We start from the raw sequence: 20,542 nt of genomic DNA on the forward strand, positions 1-20,542 counted from the left end.
CTGTATTGGGAGGGTTATCTCATCATGGAGTAGCCCAGGCACTGTGTGACCGTATGGAGGAGTCCGGAGAAGGATCATCTCTGGAGACTCTTGCTTTTATTGTCATTATTGCCAAACACACTCAGCTTGGGTGAAGGCTCTTTCCAAGTTTCTGGACCATTTTAAGGCCTCTAAACCATCCTCTTTTCTATCAGAACATCTGCAGTTGGACACTTTCCTAGTGAGATCTTTCACATCCCAAAATGCCCATCCCCAGCTGCCAGCAGTGTGGCTGTTGCTCCACAGGTGACATCTGGAGAGCACTTTCTCCTAAGACAAGAAGAAAAAAGTGCTTCCTAGAAGTCTGCAGTCATGGGGTTCTCCACCCACAGAGCTCCAGCAGGGGAACTTAACCCTAATTTTGAGACCTGCTGGATTTCTAGGGGACCAGGGAAAAAGTCAGTCCCTCTCCAAGGTTGAAGTACAGGGATTGGAACGCCGCTGTAGTCTCCATGGGTACATTAACAGCTGTGCTAGGACTGCTTTGATCAGTGGGCAGAAACAACTACTGCAGCACAACAGTCCCAATTCTGTCATCTTTCCAGGGAAGTAAAAGTGAATGGTCCTTTCTAGTCCCTCTATGAGGCTGATGTTGGAGGCCCAAAGATTCCCTTCTCAGCCTGACTTTCTGGGCTCTGCTCAGCGATTCTTTTCTCCTCTTTTGCAGACAGTGGAGACAGTCCCGGAACCGGCTCACACTGTGCTGAAGAAGAGCGGCCAGGAGGCCGAGCTGTGCCTCAGTGCCTTGGTTGCCTACGCCCAGTTCAAACTGGACTCAGTCGTGGTTCAGCTCAAGGACACCTTGCCCTTCCAGACAAGGACAGCCACGTGAGTGCTGAGGCCAGGCAGGGCCCTGCCAGCGGGAGCTGCCTTTGTGGAACTTTGTGCTGGCCGTGGCTGGGGAGACAAAACTCACAACTCGAGCTCCAGGTGCTCAGGAGACAAAACAGCCTCATTTATTATTCAGAGCTCACTGAAATACCCAATGCAAATCTCCTGAGCTAGACAGCCATTGGCTGAGATCTCTCTCCTGCCCAACTTCCTGGCCAGTGCTGTGCTCACTTCTCAGCTTGGATGGGGCTGGCCAAGGGTCCCCTGTAACTTACCTGGGAACACGTTCAGGCATGAACTAGGCCAGCTGAATTGGATTTGTGTTATGGCCACATTCACTGTGTCCAGTCCAGACCAGCTGTACTGTGACAATGCTGTGACACCTTTGCCCAGGGCTGACCCAGTGCCTGCTTCCCAGAACTCCACCCCAGCCAAAACCAGCACAGGCTTGTTCACATGCATGCCAAGCCAAGCAGGAGAGGGTGGTCAGGAGAGGCTCAATGCTGCCATTTTCTGCTGAGAACAGCCACGGGTTTGCTTTCACTGCGTGTCACCTGTCCTCATCTGCTCAAGAATAAGTTTGCAGTCAAAGCAAGACCTAAAGAAAGTCCAAAGTAAGCCCCTTAGCTTCAATGTCCTGGGCACCATGTTGGCCCTTTCCTCTTCAACTTCCAGACTTCGAAATACTTTTCTGGGCCACCCAGGAAGGACAGCAGTCTGAGCATGGCAGGGTTGCCTGGGGAAGAAGATGCTCCTCAGCAGAAAGTGGTAGCAGGAGTCCCTCAGACAATGTTACTGTACTATTTGCTTTCTATTTATTGGACTTTTTTTTTTAATTCCTCCTTCTTGCTTTTCAGTTTCAGGATGCACAACACAGGGAAGGTGGCCCTGGAATACTTCTGGGAGGAAGCTGCTCCTGCAGATAGTGAAGCAGTGAGGATGCCATATTCAACCTCTCTGATGGGTAAGGGCATTTCACTTGGTAGCTGAGGGCCTGGGGAGAAGACCCTGCCCCTTCACCCCAAAACTTGAATTCCTTTTTCCTCCTTGTCCACACGTTCACTTTCATCAGCATCTTCCCAGCTGCAGCTGGAGAGTTTTCTCCTTGCCCCCTCTGCCTTTCAGCCCCTTTTGTTCTTGCTCTGCCACTTCAGCTCTGCAAAGGAGCTGAGCCAGGCTCTGGGGAGAGCCACGTGCTGGGTCAGGACTGGGAGGGGGGACATCAGGTCATTGCTTTGAGAAGTCTGAGTCTGGGGAGAGCAATGGTGTAACGAGTGAGCTGCCCTGCAGCCACTGTCTGTGTGCAGTTCCCCACTCCAGGGCAGCTGCAAAGTCACTGTCTAAAACCAGCTCCTGCTTTGGCACAGGAGTGTGTGCTGCAGCAGAGACCCTGCTCCCAGAAGCTCTGTTCCCTGCTGGGAACTTGGCCAGAGATGCTCCGAGTGCATCCCAGCTCTCTTCCACCTATGTGCTGCTGCAGGAGGCAGCGTTGCTGGCAACACAGATTTTGTCTTTGAATGGTGCCCTCTTCCTCTCTGCAGGTGGGCTCATCTCTGCTCCTGTTGTAAGGCAGCGCAGAAAGCTGGTGCTTCTTTTCCGGGGGGAGCAGGACCATCCTTTTGAGACGCATCCTTCTGAGCTGCGGCGCCTACAGTGGCTTGCCGAGGAGCAGCAAGATTCCGAGCAGGAACAGCTGCAGGATTCCGAGCAGGAACAGCAAGATTCTGACCAGGAGCAGCTTTCTGAGGAAGAGCAGCTGGATGCCAAGCAGAAGAAGAGTTCCAAGAAGTGGTGCCGCTCCAAGGAATGGAATCTCTCCCCGCAGCGTGCCACTTCCTCCCTGGAAGTCCTCCCAGATGTCACCCATGACCAGTCACTGTTCTCCATCAACCCCAACTTCGGCACCATCGCTCCTGGCCAGAAGAAGACCTTTCATGTGCTCTTCTCCCCAAAGGATGTGGGGAACTTTGAGACCACCATGCTGTGCAGGTGGGAAACATGGACACACTTGCCAACTCACACTTCTGATGGCTATCACTGAATCACAGGGTGGGACAGGGTGGAAGGGACCACAGGAGGTCATCTGGTCCCACTTCCCTACTCAAGCGGGGTCATCCCAGAGCACATGGCACAGAGCAGTGTCCAGAGGGCTCTGCAATAATTCCAGTGAGGGACACTCCACACCCTCTCTGGGCAGCCTGTCACCCGCAAAGGGAAGAAGTTCTTCCTCAGGTTCAGGTGCAACTTCCTGTTCAGGTTCTGCCCGTTGCCTCTTGTGCTATTGCTGGGCATCACCAAGCACAGCCTGGTTCATCCCCTAACACCCTCCCTTCAGTCCCTCTGACCGGGATGGGGAGGTGGGCCTGGAGACAAGCAGTCCCAGAGAGGCAGCAGCTCCCACAGGAGCGCAGAGGGATCATCTGGCCTTGGTAGGGAGACACTGGCAAAAGACACTGTATGAAACATTAAGCTCCTGGAGGGTTGCAAGATCTTGAATGAGACACCCAGGGACCAGCCAGGCCCTAGCTCTGCTTCTGGCACAGAGCTGCTCACTGCTTGCACAGAGGGAGGATGCAATGCTGTGTGCTCTGCAAGGAGGCAGAAAAGCGTCTGGCTGGAAATGTTTCTCTGGCTAATACCAGTCCCTTTCTCCCCAGCATTCCTAACCTGGAGCAGACTCACAGGACGGTGCAGGTGGTTCTGAAAGGCAGAGCCCGGCAGTGGAAGCGTTTTGAAAAACCGAAATGCTCTGCCTTACAGCAGACAGAGGAAGGCCAGGGACACAAGAAGCAGCTGCACTGACAACCAACACCACAGGGACAGCATTTGTGTCAGCTGGAGCATCCAGCAGGAGCCAGCAACATCTTGTTTCCTACTGCTGATGGTGTCCCACCCTTTACATGCGACCTCTGCAGCTGCCCTTCCCAGCTCCAGCCATCATCATCTTTTAATTAATTTTGTTAATTAAATAATTGTTTGTTAATTTGTTAAATAACTTAAGTTTCAGTTAACTGTAAATAAACACTTGCTAATAAGTTGTTAACTGTTAGCCATGGTGCCAGAGATCTTTCCTTAAACCCCACTACCCCAGTTCAAACCCCCAAGTTAGTACATTCTGAGGTTCCCCCCAGTTGTCTCCAGTTACTCCGTTCACCCTCTCCTCCCTGGTGTACCCAGAATGGCTCCTGGAGAGCACAAGATGGTGGGGACCGCATGGCCAGGCCCCTCCCTTGTACTTCTCCTCCCCAAAATCCTTTCCTTCTTCCTACTTCCAACCCCTTCTTCCCTGATGCTCCTCCCCCTGTTATCTCTCCTCCTCCAGTTGTCCCTCCCCTTCCTGTCCCCTCGGACCCCACCTTCTCCACTTGGGCTCCTCCTCCTGAAAAGGTCCCCACCCCTTCCTTTCACAATGGCCCCTCCTCTGAGCCCTCCTCTTTCCCCTGCAGCACCGCCAACCCTCTTCTGACTTTCAGATCCCACGCCCCTCCTTCTGGTTCCCACACCCCGTGAGCCACAAGTGCCGAGCCCAGGAACTGGAACCCAGAACAGGAGACCCTTCCTCTTGCCACTCCAATTATGTTCAATTATGTGGGAGTGTGCTTCTGGAATGAGAGCCATTCTCATTTCAAAACAAAAGAGAACTCTGCAAAGCCCAGAAAGAGTTTGGAAAGGGAAGCAAATATTTTAAGGGCCTTTTAAAGGCCACCCTCTCCTCCAATCTCTCGGTCCCGTATGACCTCCATGATTTATTTTCGTGCCTCCTTACCCCATCAGAATATCTTGCATGGGAGGGGGCATGGAAGAGGTCATTACAGGTCGAATGTTCTGAGCTATTGCAAAGTTCCGACAGCGCCCTTGATGCCATTGGGAATAAAATGACAACCGAGCACTTGAGCAGCGATGGGGAATGGGCACAGGCGAAGGACCAGGCCCGGGTTTTGCCAAGGCCGGCCCTTGAAAAGATCAAAACAGCTGCAGAGAAAGCGTTCCTCACGTTACCATCCAGAGAACCCCAAGCGAGTTCCACAATCATTCTGCACCAGCATTTTTGAGAAGAGTTGGCCGTCACACTGGGAATTGAAACCGTGGCAGGCACCATACAGGGCATGGGGGGAGCTTGTTCTTGTTATCTTTTCTATTTTTAAGAGATGTTGTTAAGAGATACGGAAATTCTGTGCACTGACAGAGCCCTTGTAAGAACTGTAAATTAGTACAATGCCTTTGGGTTTAAATTCAAGCCAGAAGCACCCCTGCTCCCAGAGCAGCAACCCTTCTGTCACTGCTCTCGGACTGCAGCTTCACAAACAGGTGAAACAAACAGACCTCAGCTTAGAAGACCTAAAAGCTAACTTTGTTTTCCTTGAGCAGATTCAGGAGCTACCTGTATTATATATATAAATACTTCACAAGAAAAGAGCAAGAGTGTCAAAAAGGCAAAAGAGCTTGGTAATTTGTAGAAAGTAACTTTGATCAAAAATACAGTGGGTTAATAGAGCAGTCTGAAGATGACATTCACGATTTTCCTGGTGATATTGTGCAGTGTACTGTAACAGTGGGTAACAATTAGACATAGCCAGTAGGATAACTGGATATTCAATCACTGAATTCTCATTCTTCTGAACACTTCAACTGTGCTGTAAACTTCAGAGACATTTTTTCAGCAGCTTTCAACAAGTTACTCTGGATTCATCATTCCTGAGACCTAATTGAGTCAAAATGCCAAGTGGGATTATTCTTTCTCAAAGCCTGGAGCCACACAGAGTGAACAAGTACATAAATCATCATGTGCATCCCCATACACCTAACAGTCCAGTCACTAACCAGAGTTTACAAAGGAAAACTCAACATGCACAGTCATTTTTTCACTTTTGCTACAAATTATGTAAAAGAATAAGCTACAAATAGTATCTGAAACCTGTTTAAACTCAGGGATAGTGATGCGGTGCCACAGTCCCAGGCCAGCTCACCACCACCAAGGCACCCTGACAAGTGTGGGGAACAGCTCCTGAATTTCACAGCAGGAGCTGAACCTTCGAGCCGCTGCCCTACAGCACGTTAGAGCTGTCAGCACAAGGAAGAGGGAAAGGACGAGGAGAAGGCTCTCTGAACGGCACCCAGGAACGAGCACATGCTCTGAACGGGTCACGGACAAAGCCACAAGCACTCTGTGCTGGGGATTAAATAGAAAGAGTGGCTACAACCTGTCAACCAATGAGGAGCCAACAGGGCAGGAGCATCAGGCGGGATTAACAGCACAGGGACCAATAAGGATAAGGGGGAGGAGAGAACAGGTCACACGGGCCAATGGGGTCTCGAGGATTGGGGGATTGACAGGGGGGTGGGGCAATCAGGGATTGGCCCAACTGGGCATTGACAGGGAAGGGTCTGGAAGGAAGGGGCAGTGACAGGCAGGGAAGGTTTGGGGTAAGGGCTTGGGTCACAATGATAGGCAGCGTAGGGGAGGATACAACTTAGGGGCAATCCAACTTTGGGGGAACACAGGAATATAGGAACAAACCATTAGCTGTACAACCAGAAATTAAGAAACTATTAAAATGAACACATGCCGCAACACGATGGCAATGCAATACTGTCGCTGCCCGCTTGGCCCTTCACGCCCCGGCTAGCTCGTGCCAAGCGGGCAGTGGCAGGAGTGGGGAACCAGGCGAGCACTGTGTGGCTCGACCTGGAACCTCTAGAGCTCCTTTGGGCTTGGGCTCTATAGTGTGCAGGGCGACACGAGGTGCAGTAAAGGGAGAGAGAGTGCTCGGAGTCCTCCAATTTCCCAGGAACAAGTTTATTCCAGCAGGTGCAGGGAGAAGGCGATGAGGGACAGGGCTGGGATCTCGAGGAGAAAGTCCGAGCCGAGACCCTGGGCACCTCTGTGCGCCAGGTTTTAAAGCCCGTGGGCGGCTCATACAACAACCAATGATATGGCAGCAGGGGAGGTGTTGTAGGAAGGGGTTACAATACACAAATCCAATGGTAGGGACTTGGGGGAGGGAGGATAGCTATACAACCAATAGGGCATCGAGTAAGGGATGATGAGCAGGGAAGGAACCAGAACAAAAGGTGTGGTGTACATAGATTGATAGGGCTTGGGGGTAGGACCAAAGTGATGGATGGGGAACAATCTGGAAAGAGGGGAGAGGTTTACAATGACAGGCAACTGGGAACAAACTATATATGGGATAGTGGGGGAGTAACTGGGGCAAACCAACTCTAAGCTCAACGAAGGTGAACAAACATACTTAATGAAGATAAACTAACAGGCGGCAACATCTCCCCCTTTCTTTTTTAGAAAGAGGAGGTTGCATCGGCAGGAGGTGCAGAGGGTTCAACAAACCAGTCTTGGGGTACGGGAGAAGGAGGAGGTGAAGAGGGAGGAGAAGGAGCGCTAACAAAATTGACTTGAGGGGAGGGGGATACAAGATGTAAAACCGATTGAACTAAACATCTCTTTAAAACTGCAAACGCTATTAAAACGATGAAAACGATGAAAACAATCCATAAAACAGTCTTTAAAATGGACGAGAGCCATCCGGAGACCCCCCATCCCGAAAAAAGACTGGTGACCCAGTCATTAGTCTCTGGGCCACCAGCATCATCAGGAGCGCAGTGGTTGGCGCAACGATCGGGGTGGTCATCTTTCCGATGGCTCTTTCTGAAAACAAAACATACGAAAAGCATAGCTTTAACTGAAAAAGGTAGGTTGACGTAACAAAAAGGGGCTTGGGTTGTTTCCTCCTCCTCCTCGGGATGGGGGATGGCTCATCCGGACGCGACGTCATTGACATCCTCGACCCTATCTGGTGGCCTGCTTGGATGTCTGGGGACGTAAGGTTTCACCCATCTTTGTGGGATCCACCTTAGTCCCTGGGGCGAGGATATGCAAGCGTACCCCCGCCCCCAGGTCACCAGATCAAAAGGACCCAAGATCTTCTGGGTCTCAGGGTCCCGGACCAGCACTGGAGGGCGCTGCTGCAACTGGTAGTTCTTGTTGGTCTTGAAATACCGGGCCACTGGAGGGTTAGGGTCCTGTTCGGAACAATTGAGAAAGTTTAGCGTGTAAAGGGCTTTGCACAACCGCTCTTGTGGCGTGCAGCCCTTCACAGTCTCCCTTTGATGAGAAAGGACACGCTTGAGCGACTGATGGGCTCGCTCAACGATCGCTTGGCCGGTGGGGGAGTGTGGGATGCCTCTCTTATGTTCCACTCCCCACTCCTGCAGGAATTCCTCCAGTTTCCTGGAGGTGTATGCTGGGCCATTGTCTGTTTTTATTTCTTTGGGGACCCCCAGTACAGAGAAAGCCTGCATTAGATGCTTACAGACATGCTCGGCTTTCTCTCCTGTGTGGGCAGAAGCAAAGACAGCACCTGAGAAGGTATCGATGGAAAGGTGTACGAACCGAAACCTGCCAAACTCAGGGACGTGTGTTACGTCCATCTGCCACACTTCGCAGCTTCCCAGACCTCGAGGGTTGACCCCCGATCCCAAGGAGGGCATTGCGGTGGATTGGCAATGTGGGCATGTGGCCACAATGGCTCTGGCTTGATCTCGCCGCAGGTGGAATTGGCGGACCAGACCAGGCACATTTTGATGGAACATCTGATGGCTCAGCTTAGCTTGTTGGAACAGATCTGGGAGCTGAGCCATGGAAACAGGGGCAGCGAGGGAATCAGCTACCTGGTTTCCCTCGGCTACCGGGCCAGGGAGATCCGTATGTGACCTTACATGCATTACAAAAAATGGTTGCTTTCTGTGGGAAACAGCATATATTAGCTTAGAAAGCAACTCAAACAATTTCGGGTTTGAGACCTCCTTCAGAGCAGCGTGCTCTGCTCTGGCAACTACCCCTGCAACATAGGCCGAATCAGTGATTAAATTGAAAGGTTCAGGAAACCTCTCAAAGGCTCTGACGACTGCATCCAACTCAGCAACTTGTGGAGACCCTTCCACATATTGAATATCTGCTTCCCACTGCTGAGTTTCGGGATCTCGCCAAGTCACTACAGACTTGTGAGATGCCCCGGATGCGTCTGTGAACACAGTCAAAGCTTTGAGGGGCTTTCTGCTCCGCATTTCTTTTGGAATCGGTTCAAATTTAGAATTGAAAAATTTGTGGGCAGGGGCATGGACCGAAACTTGGCCTTCAAAACTATCTAAAGCAATCTGGAGTGTCTCATTCTCCTGAAGTAGTTGATTAAACATTTCTTTTGTCAGCCTATCTGGAGACGCTTTGTCCCGAGACAAGCTGACTGGTACTCGAACGCATGCAAAATCACATCCAGCCATCTCCCGAAGCCGAGCTCGAGCTCTCCCGATGAGCTGAGCCATCAGCTCCTGTGGCCGGATGATACTTTTGGACCTTTGATGGCTCAAGAAAACCCACTCTATGATTAAGAGGGGATCCTTAGAGCCCTGGTCCCACTGAAAAATCAGCCCACTGAGGTGTGGCATTCTCCCGAGTATGATGAATTCAAAAGGCAGGGTCGGCTCGTACCGATGTGCTTGCCTTTCGACAAGCGCATCCTCCACTTTCTCTAGGGCTTTCCTCGCCTCTGGGGTCAGAGTCCTGGGAGAACTCAGCTCTTTCTCCCCCTTCAAAAGTGTGAAGAGGGGGGCTAGGTCTTCCATGGAAAGGCCCAGCCAAGGCCTGACCCAGTTTAAGGTCCCACACAGCGAGTGAAGGTCCGCTAAGGTTTTCGGATTGCTGTTTATTGCCAATTTTTGAGGCACAACAGTCCTCTCAGCAATCCGCAGACCCAGATACTTCCAGGGTGGCATCCGTTGAACTTTATCCTCCTGGAGTTGAAAACCTGCGGATGTTAAAACTTTAACCACTCGGTCAAGAGAGCGTGTGAGTAAATTGTCATGGGGGGCGCACACTAGGACATCATCCATGTAGTGATGGATGATGACCTCCCCCATTTCGGCACATACAGGAGACAGCAATGAGGAGACATACCACTGGCAGATAGTCGGCGAGTTTTTCATGCCCTGGGGCAATACCCGCCAGTGGAACCTCCTCATTGGGGCTTCTCGGTTAAGGGTAGGCACCGAGAAGGCAAACCGTGGGGCATCTTCAGGGTGTAGAGGAATTTGGAAGAAGCAATCTTTGATGTCAACTACTGCCAATTGCCAATTTCGAGGGAGCATGGTTGGGGAAGGCATCCCTGGTTGAAGAGGTCCCATGTCTACAGTGATCTTGTTGATTTCACGAAGATCGTGAAGGAGCCGCCACTTGTCTTTCCCCGGCTTACGGATTACAAATACCGGGGAGTTCCAAGGGCTGGTGGTCTCGACTATATTACCCTTCGCTAACTGCTCCTCCACGAGTTCGTTGAGCGCCTTCAATTTATCTTTCCTGAGCGGCCACTGATCAATCCAGACCGCTTCGTTAGTGGTCCAATCTAACTTCTGGAAAGGGCGCTCCACAGTGGCCGCTTCTAAAAATCCCGAGGGGTTTTCGGGATTTCAATCTTCACCCCCCACTGAGACATGAGATCCCTCCCCCACAAGGGAACCTGATAATCCGCAACGAATGGGCGTAAGTTTGCCAATTGCCCATCCGGCCCCGCAATTTGTACCACACTCTTTGAAATGCGAGCCAATTGGGTACCCCCTATACCCTGTATCTTCCCTGCCACGGGTTGCAACTCCCAATGTGACGGCCATCTCCTTTCGGGGATGATCGTCACATCCGCTCCTGTGTCAAGCAGACCTTTCATCTGTAAGGATTCTGCACCCTGCTTGACGCTGCAGTCTATGATGGGTTTATCCTCACCCACTACTTCTGCCCAGTAGACGCCTGGTGCGTGGTCGTCTACTGGGATACCCTCGGGAATGGGGATAAACTGGGCGATGATCTGGCCTTTAGGGAGGAAGTATGGTGGGTGAGTGCAGCGCGCCAGGAGAATGAGGTTCTCCGGACCACCTGGGAAGGTGATCGGAGAAATCTCAATCTCCGGGGGTGTGTGCTTGGTGTCCCCGATGGCAATATACTTACAGTCGTGTCCATTCCCTGGCTGGTTCTCCTCCAGTGGGTCCACAGCTACCACCGTCCAGTGCTGGGACCGGAAGAGGATGTCTTTGACGGTGATAAGGTGTCGCGTCCGGTAAATTTGCCACGTCCGATGATTCTTTCCCCCCACCTCCGCGATACCTGCCCCATTTTTTGCATCGCGCGGGGCAGGTTCACGCCGCGCTCTCAGTTTTTTTGTTTTTTATTAGCTGTTCCCTCCAGTACCCTCTCCCCAGATCCATTTCCCACGAGCCCCTGGCGTGGGTGGGCGGTGGGACAGTCCCTCGCCATGTGACCCAGTTGTCCACATCGGTAACACTGAGTAGTTCTTGCTGGTGGAAGGATGAACTGGCCCGACGGGTGTTGGGTCACTGCCGCTGTTGGTGTTCTCCTGGCCGCCTGTGGTGGTGGTGGTACCCTGGACGCCCCCACTAACGGAACTTTCTTCTCACATGCATCAATGAGGACGTCCAAGGTTGGCGGTGGATACATGGGCAAACTAAATATAACCTGTTTGCAGATGTCATTACAGTTTGCCTTAGCCATTTCTAAGACAAGCTGCTCTTGTAGCTCAGGTTTATCAACTTGTCTTTCTATTTGCTCCTGTAAACGGTTAATAAACACGGTAAATGGCTCATCGGGGAACTGTTTAATATTTGAGAAGTTGGCCAGGGGTTCCCCCCCTGGCAGGATGTTAAATACCTTCTCTGCGGCCTCCGTGATCTTAGCTAAGACAGGCCGTGGTAAAACCCTTGCCTGTTCTTCCGGCTTCCCCCAATTCCCTTCACCGCACAAGTGATCTATCGAGAGGGGGTTTTCATCCGCGTCAACCGCGGACTCCTCGCTGCGCAACAGCTCAGGAAGGATGGCCTCTAACAACTTCTTCCACCTCAGTTTCCACAGCCTATAATCAGCTGGGGAAAGGAGGCAGGCAAACAACTCTTTTAAGTCGTGGGGGACCATCTCGTTCGCGGAGAAGGTGGCTTTTAATAAACCCTTAAAGTATTCACTTCTCCTGCCGAACTCTTTCTGGGCTTTGCACAGCTCCCTCTTTGTCTGGAAGGAGAAGGGTTCCCATTCTCGGTACCTCCCTCCCCTTCCTCTAAAACTGACCGGTGCGGCAAAGGGAATCACTACCTGTTCCGGGTTCTGGTCCTCAGGCCTGTCACTTCCTGTCCCCGAAGCGTGGGAACCGGATGGGACAGTGTGGGAGCTGGGAGGAGGGACGTGGGAACCAGGAAGAGGGGCGTGGGAACCGGGAGGAGGGGCGTGGGAACCGGGAGGAGGGGCGTGGGAACCAGAAGCCGGAAGAGGCGGGGCTGGAGGACCGACTGAGGAGGAGGGCTGAAGGGAGGAGCAGCGGCCGGAAGGGGTGGGGTTTTGGGAGGTCACACTTTGGAGACACGCCCCTGAGGAGGAGGAACCACCCAAGGGGAGGAGTCAGGGTAGGATGGAAGGGAGGGGCTAGGGAGGAAAGGGTTGGTCATTGAGGGAAGAAAGAGGTTCTTGGAAGAAGGAGCACAAGGGGGGGGTCCGACCATGCGGTCCCCACCATCTTGTGCCCTTTGGAGGCCATTTTGAGGGTTAGGAGAGGGGTCAGGGGATATAGGGGAGCATTGAAAACTGGGGGAAACTGAGGCACGGGGGTTAGAAGAGGAATCAGGGAACATGGAGGAGCCTTGGAGACTGGGGGAAACTGAGGCATGGGGGTCTGAGGGTAAAAACTGGGGACTTGTAACCTGGGAAACGTTTAACTGAGGGTTGCTAACTGGGGAAACTGAGGAATGGGAAGACACTCTGGCAGCTTGGCCAGGGCTGCCAGGGCAAGGGTTCTGGGAGAGACGTGGGGAGCCAGGGATCCTGTTACCCTTGGGGGATCCCTGAACAGGACAACTTGCCCTGCAGGTCGCTCTGCAGGTCTCCCTCAACTCGGGATCAGGGGGAGAGGAACATGGGGATAGGGAAACTGGGGAAACTGGGGAGTTTTGTGGCGGCTGCTTCTGCATTTTCTTTTCCTCTATTACAGCAGACCGAATTAAAATAAATAATGTTACAAATTTTTCAACCGAATTATCACCTCCATTAACTATCTCCGTTAATTTTGATCCAACTGCATTCCAGAATTCTACAGAATTTGCTTTGTCTGGGGTCACATTTGGGAAATGCAGGAACAGCCATCTCACAAACCTCTTTACCCTCCCACGAGAAAACTTCTTATTCCCCCACTCAAGGGTACCCACAACTTGGTAAAAGACTCTCTTTTGCTGTGCCGAAAGACGTGCTCCCATCTTGTCAGCCCTGGCACAGCAATCCCACCGCCCCCTGCAACCAAACGACAAATCAACGAAATAAAAACACGGGTCCGGACCGGGCTACACACACACACTCCCCCCCGAGGGAGTTTTCACACACTGGGCGCCCCCTCGTCCCACACACAGGGACCACTCACCCAAGTCCGGACGACTGTTGCAGGCGACGTCCACACCTCCCAAGGCGACCGTCTGCACGTCTGACGGCTGCCGCCTCGACCTCTGGGAGCGCAACTCGGCAAAAACGAGTCTACTACTACCAGAGCAGCTGCCGCTCACGGTCTCTGTGAAATCCACTGGAATTTGTAGATCCACCAACCTCTCCGGGGGTCTCCACGCCTCGCAAGAGGCCCCACGTTGGGCGCCAGCTGTCGCTGCCCGCTCGGCCCTTCACGCCCCGGCTAGCTTGTGCCAAGCGTCGGCGGCAGGAGTGGGGAACCAGGTGAGCACTGTGTGGCTCGACCTGGAACCTCTAGAGCTCCTTTGGGCTCGGGCTCTATAGTATGCAGGGTGACATGAGGTGCAGTAAAGGGAGAGAGAGTGCTCAGAGTCCTCCAATTTCCCAGGAACAAGTTTATTCCAGCAGGTGCAGGGAGAAGGCGATGAGGGACAGGGCTGGGATCTCGAGGAGAAAGTCCGAGCCGAGACCCTGGGCACCTCTGTGCGCCAGGTTTTAAAGCCCGTGGGCGGCTCATACAACAACCAATGATATGGCAGCAGGGGAGGTGTTGTGGGAAGGGGTTACAATACACAAATCCAATGGTAGGGACTTGGGGGAGGGAGGATAGCCATACAACCAATAGGGCATCGAGTAAGGGATGATGAGCAGGGAAGGAACCAGAACAAAAGGTGTGGTGTACATAGATTGATAGGGCTTGGGGGTAGGACCAAAGTGATGGATGGGGAACAATCTGGAAAGAGGGGAGAGGTTTACAATGACAGGCAACTGGGAACAAACTATATATGGGATAGTGGGGGAGTAACTGGGGCAAACCAACTCTAAACTCAACGAAGGTGAACAAACATACTTAATGAAGGTAAACTAACAGGCAGCAACAATTTGTGGCCAATTTAAAATAAATGGCAGTATTTGGTTATTTCCTTTTGGCTGCTGTGAGTTTTGCAAGTAGTAACGTACTACTGTTTCCTACAGTCCATTTGTCTTTTCTTCCTAAGCACTCATCTCTCCTGTGCCAAAGAAAAGGAGAATTAAAAACAATTCATCTGTGTAAAGAGTTTGCAGGTGTTAACTTGGTGTTAGCAATACTTTATGCTATTACTGCTGAATCCACAGGTCTGCACTTTTAGCAAGATGTTTTACTGAGTTCTGTGGAATGTAACTGGTATGTAGATAACCTGTTTTTCACTAGAGAAGATTTGAGCCAGTTCTGAATTTTTCTTTCAGTTAGTTCTGTATTTCTAACAACAGCAGGGCAGTATCAGCGTGACAAAATCTCAGGAATTTGAGGGGGTTTTCTTAATTTATTTCTAAAACATACATATTAATCTTATTCACAATTCTTTCTACTTCCTTCTATTTTTCCTTGCCTGGTTTTGTACCACCACTTTATAAATGAACAAAGCATCCATCAAGGTGTTGAAGGGAGGTAGAATCCAAAGACACAGATTTGTTTGGGGCCAGAAGAGAAACCCAAATGGGGATTATGGAGCTTCTAGACATGCAGACACCTCTGGGTGCAACCACCTGAAAGCAGCACGTTGGATAAAGAACTGTAACCCTAAATCCTGGAGGCAGAAGGGCTAAAGGCCAAATCTATGGGATGTAGCCATGGCCAGTCCCCAGCCACGATGAGGAGCACTCTGATCCAAGGGCAAACAGCACAACTTCTTCCCATCCATGGGCACCCTCTGCAGCTTCCCCTCTTCTCACTGCCATCCCAAAGCTTCTCCTTTTGGGTGAGCCATCTCCCCTGTCCTCTGAGAGAGTTAATGGCTGGAATGTCAAAGGTTCAGCTGTGAAATCATGCTTAGAAGGCAAAGCTTTCTCTTTTACCCAGTGGAGAACGATGGTCAAAGTAGAGCAGCACCCCAAAGTGACATGCTGACCTGGAATCCCAATCTCCTTGCCTTACATTTTAATTTTCGCTTGTCTACCACACGAGCAAGCTACTGAGCTCTGCAGAAGGGCAAATGGAACAAGAGGGAAGGTTGTTACTATTTTGGGTGGCTTTTTGAATGAGTTGATGATAGCCAAGAATTGATTTCATCATGACTGGGGCAAAGTACTTGTTATGCATTCACAACTCCATTCACAACTCAGCCACCAGCTCCAGTTATCAGATTGTGAATTGTTCTAGCAGAAAGATCAAAAACTCTCAGAAATATTTTTATTTTGACACATTATTGGAGGGGAGGAATTTTTTCTTCACACTGTCACAGACTGGAAGCTTTTTCTTGAATGACTTGGTTGCTAGTTTTGGATGTATTTCCCTTTTCCTTGCAGATAAGAGATGAGGACAGCGGCTACAACAAAAATCTGTTTTGCATTCCTAAGCATTATGAAGAGGATTTAGAAAGAGTCTTCATTCCTCACGGACTCATCCTGGACAGGTATGAGGGTACACAGGAGAGAACAGGGACAGTGATGCCCATTTTTGTCCCTCCAAATGAAAAAAGCCTGAGGTCCTGCCCTGTGCAGCCCATGGGAAACGGGGAAACCCTGCAGCCCTAACACTTCTGTCCTAAAGTCTGGGATAAGAGGGGGTTTATGGAGAGGATTCCTCTGCAAGCCCAGTCAAGCTTCCATGTTCCATCAACTCTCTTGAAGCCCACCTATCCTGCAATATTTGTGTTTATGGGTTAAATCTGCTTATGCTGTGCAAATACCTAATTTATTTTCCTACGACTTGCTGTGCTCACAATTTGCTAGTTAGAAAAACCTAACAGCAAGATCAGAATTTTTACTTGAACATTGCTTAATATATACACAAACAGCTCTGATATACAGAACACTTTCCAGAATTGCCTTTTTTTTCCTTCTTTCTCCCAGGACAGAGCGTTTGGCTGGAGATATCATGCAAGACATGGGAAGTCATCACATTGTTGCACTCTGTGTCCTTAAAGGAGGCTATAAATTCTTTGCTGATTTGCTGGACCATATAAAAGCACTGAATCAAAATGGTGATAAATCTGTGCCCGTTACCGTGGATTTTGTCAGAATAAAAAGCTACTGTGTGAGTGACTTTCTTTTCTTTGGAAAATTGACTCTCTCCATAGACTGGCATTCTAAATACTGGTGGTTTGTGTGAGAACCCCCCAAAAATGGAGTTTATGTGTACATTCTCTTCAAATTACATACTAAAAAGGAACTGATTTACTGATCTGCCCCAAAGGGTGGATATTATATATTCACTGGGATAAACATAGCAGAACACTCAAGATGACAAAGCCAGGGGCAGATCTCCAACTCCTTCCTCTTGCAAGAAGCAAGAGCAGCTCACCTTTCAAACAAATCCAGGACAACACTTTGGGGGGCATGCTTTATGTGACTTCCATCTCTTCTTTCTCCTTCTAGAATGAGTCACCTGCAGAAAAAATCAGTTTTATTGGTGAGGAGCTGTCTACACTAAGTGGGAAGGTATGAATTGGCATCTTCAGCTTTTAAAGGAAAACAACTGTTCTTGTGTGTTTTCCAGGAAATCCATCTTTATTGAAGATTTTGATACTGCATACTTCCTGCCTCTTAACACTGATTTAAAATGCTGGGCTTTGAAGCAGTGAATAATTCCCACTGATCTCAGTGGAAACTTGGAGTGATCAGCAATGAGTGCTCCCAAAGGTCCTATTCCCCATTTTATCCCAGAACCCCCAGAAATGAACCACACTCACCTGACTCATTCAGTGCCTCTGGAATACTGGTGCTGTACACAGAGCAATATACAGACCTGACACAGGTGCCTTTAGCACCATATTTAAGCTTTCAGAAATACTTACAAAATGACTCTTCAGTAAGCACCAAAGTCAAGTCAGTAGTTCAAGTGACAATCTCCTTTGAAAATCAAGGCAAATTCCTTGTAACTGAGGGTTTTAGTGTGCTTTTCTTGCCTGTTTGGTTTGCTGAAAATTGCCATTTAAGTATTTTTTTTTCTTTCCCTTCTTTCCCTATGTTATCTCTTCCAGAATGTGTTAGTAGTAGAGGTAAGTAATGACTGAAGGAGGGGTGGAATGACACAGATTCTTTTCTCCCTTCTTTTCAAATGAATACATATTAGATATAAAATAATAATTACTGAAGTTACTGGGCTGCCAGCTTGGTATGCTCTAATTTAATCCACTGACAGTCTGATTTTCCTTTCAAACTTGAAGGATAATTTATTTTTTTATCACTTTCAGGACATTATTGAGACTGGTAGAACAATGAAAGCACTGCTTTCAAAACTAAAAGACAAGAAACCAAGGATGGTAAAAGTTGTAAGGTACAAGGATATAGCTGCTAACTAACATATTCAAATCATTTGGGTGAATAGTCATTGTATGCTGCCAAGTGCTTGTTTGGCTTGAAGTTTGGGGGGGAGAAAGCAAATGCAGGAAGCAATCCTTACCCAGCTGCTGGAAAATTAAGTGTTTCTTAAACTGGGAAATTTCCCTGTGCACTACCATCTTCACTGCTCAAATTAATAAAGGAAGGTTTGATGGCTCTTTCTATGGTGTCCATAAAGTCTGATGGATTCCCTGTTTCTTACTTTATGGCTGAAGGAAATTGATGTCTTTCCATAAGTTTTCTAACGTCGCCCCAGTTGCCTCAATGCTGGAATGACAACACTCAGAATATCCCTTACTATCCTCAACTCTAGAAGTTTCCAGAATCTAAGATTCTGTCAGCACTTGGAAGATGACTTCAAGCAGCATTCTAGATCTGCTTGTAGTAGGTCTCTAAAAGGAAATTTTGTGGAATATCCCTGTGTCTGTCAAGTAATCACAATGCTTTATAAAAACAGTTGCTTTATGCACCAGTTATTCAGACAGGCCTTCTAGGGACTGTCCAGGAGGTTCTCAGTTTCTTCTGAAGGGCACAGGCAAACCAAGACTAGATAAGATTTTGCAGAAGAAATGTCCTTTTCTCCCTCCCTCCCCACTAAAATCATTCCCAGCCACTTGGACATGCTTCCCCCTCTGTGCTGTTCCAGTGTCCTGAGGCATTGCTCCATGGAAGGGCAATGACCTGAGACCCAGGATTGGAGGGAACTGAATACAAACTAGAGCCACTTGGACATAAAGAATGAACCTAGATCAGAGCCTTTGCTTCTCCCTCCACGACAAGGCTGAACACTACTGCTTTCTGTGAAATATTCTCACTGCCTTAATTTAATGGCATGATTTTAGAAGCTTATGGGGAGGCGTGGCAGAAGGGAAGTCTACAGCTTAGACATATTTTAAAAACCAACCTTCTCTGCTCTGCCTTACAGCCTGCTTGTCAAAAGGACATGCCAGAGTCCAGGTTACAGACCAGACTGTAAGTACCATGTTTTTCTAGTATTTTCCAAAACACAGTCTTACCATTTCCCTTCAGGCAGCACATCTGACAACTGCACAGAAGTTTCATGAAGGCCAAGAGAAATGGGGAGAAACTACATAAAAACTTGTGAACTGATGTCCAGCTATGGCATCCTGAGGCCTCATGACCACCTTCTGTTTTTCCCCTGGCTGGCCTCAGTGCAGGTTTAGCTATTTGATACACAAATTTAACTATTTAGATAGCAGAAATGAATCAAACCTTAACTGGGTGTTGCTTTGCTTTGGCCCTGGAGGACATTTGTTTTGACTCTGCATTATTAAACTTGCCTTGTTTCCAAACTGAAAAGTCCTACTGAATCACGGTTCATCTACTTTCACTCAAGTAAAATCTCATTCCTTGTCTCTTCTCCCAGGACTAACTCATAACCAGGTGTTAAACAATTATTTTGTTAATAAACAGAATTCTCTTAACAACCTTAATTATATTACTGACTGATGGGAATGGTTTAGATTCTAACCTCTGTCATCAATTTATAGCTCAGATTCTTAAGGAAGCACCCTGAAAGAGATGATGTCTTTTACTCTTAGCTCAAGTGTGTGTTGAATACAAACTCTGCATTTAAAAGCTGCTTACACCACTGAAGGATAAAAAGAACTGTATTTTCTTACAGATACAGGCTTTGAAATCCCAGATCAATTTGTGGTTGGATATGCTCTTGACTACAATGAATACTTCAGAGATCTAAATGTAAGTACATGCACATTCCTCCACTGCCAAGTATCAGGTACCCAGCAAGAAGATTTGCTTCTACTCAGAGCTTCTCAACAATTACAAAACCTTCAACTCCAGCTAGAAACTTCCAATAAAGGAGCAAAACCATTTTTAAGGTGCCGAGTTGGTAATGCAGTGAAGGTGCATGAGAAATGTTTGTGCTTCACCTTTTTATAATTCTACTCCACAAGTCTCACGGCTCAGCCGTGCTACAGAACATTCTGGGCCCCCAAGATGGTGAGCAGCACACAATCTGTGACCCCATCTGAAAATAACTTGTCATTTGACTTTGATTGGATATTTGTCTGACTTAGTTCAACCGTATGTTGCTCTTCAGTCACCAGGTCTTTAAAGCAGCCCTGCAGGGACTCTGTGTGAAGGTTTTCCATACACTTAGGGATAACATGTCTTACATCTTACATGTCTGTAAGAACTCTTCCCTTATTCCATTACAGCTTCTTCAGGCTGCACAGAGTAGTGGCCTTGGAAACATCATAAACTGATAGGGTTGATCATTTTTCCCTCCTTTGTTTTCAAAAGTACTTCCTTAATTCTGTTTAACTGGGAAAGTTTTTTACTTCAAAGCCTTTTTCCTAAGACAAACCAGTCCTGCTGAAGACACAAACAGTCTGTGCCATTGCTCAGCAGCATTAAGGAGCATGCAGTAATTTAAGAAACCTAAGTTCTTTCAAATATATCAACCTATATATTGCAAATAAACTTGCAAGGAATACTAAGAGCTGGAGTTTACTGCAAGTAGGAAACTTCCAACTATTAGGGTTGTAGTGTGTTTTGAGTGCAGTGCTGGGAATACAGCTGCAAATCAGTCTTACACTTCATTGGAAGATAGAGATGGATAAATATTGTACTTTTTATTTTTTCTTGTAGCACATCTGTATTTTGAAAGAGAAGGCCAAAGAGAAATACAGGATGTGATAATCTCAGTCTTCTGGAGCACTGATTTCTGGCTGCTGCTGAGGTGATCTAAAGCATGCCATCAGGAAATGACTTTTGCTACTTGCGTGTCCCTGAGCAGCAGGAGAAGCTCCCCGTTAGTGCCAGGAGCTGCAGCTCGCTCATTGCCACGTGTAG

The 20,542-nt window shown here is 48.8% G+C and overlaps 1 protein-coding gene across 1 annotated transcript in view; it reads left to right on the forward strand.

Annotated features, from left to right (window-relative positions):
* The window catches only part of LOC147645669 (axonemal central pair apparatus protein HYDIN-like), a 56,933-nt gene extending 53,221 nt beyond the window's left edge, over positions 1-3,712 (forward strand). Inside the window, exons 57-60 of the mRNA XM_086874363.1 lie at positions 707-867; positions 1,728-1,834; positions 2,412-2,859; positions 3,528-3,712. Coding sequence (XP_086730489.1) covers positions 707-867; positions 1,728-1,834; positions 2,412-2,859; positions 3,528-3,672 — 861 coding nt within the window. The 3' untranslated portion in view covers positions 3,673-3,712. The remainder of the gene's footprint in view (positions 1-706; positions 868-1,727; positions 1,835-2,411; positions 2,860-3,527) is intronic.
* Positions 3,713-20,542: the final 16,830 nt, after the last annotated feature.

Source organism: Cyanistes caeruleus, unplaced genomic scaffold, assembly GCF_971803275.1.
Source record: "Cyanistes caeruleus unplaced genomic scaffold, bCyaCae1.hap1.1 HAP1_SCAFFOLD_196, whole genome shotgun sequence".
Lineage (NCBI taxonomy): Eukaryota > Metazoa > Chordata > Aves > Passeriformes > Paridae > Cyanistes > Cyanistes caeruleus.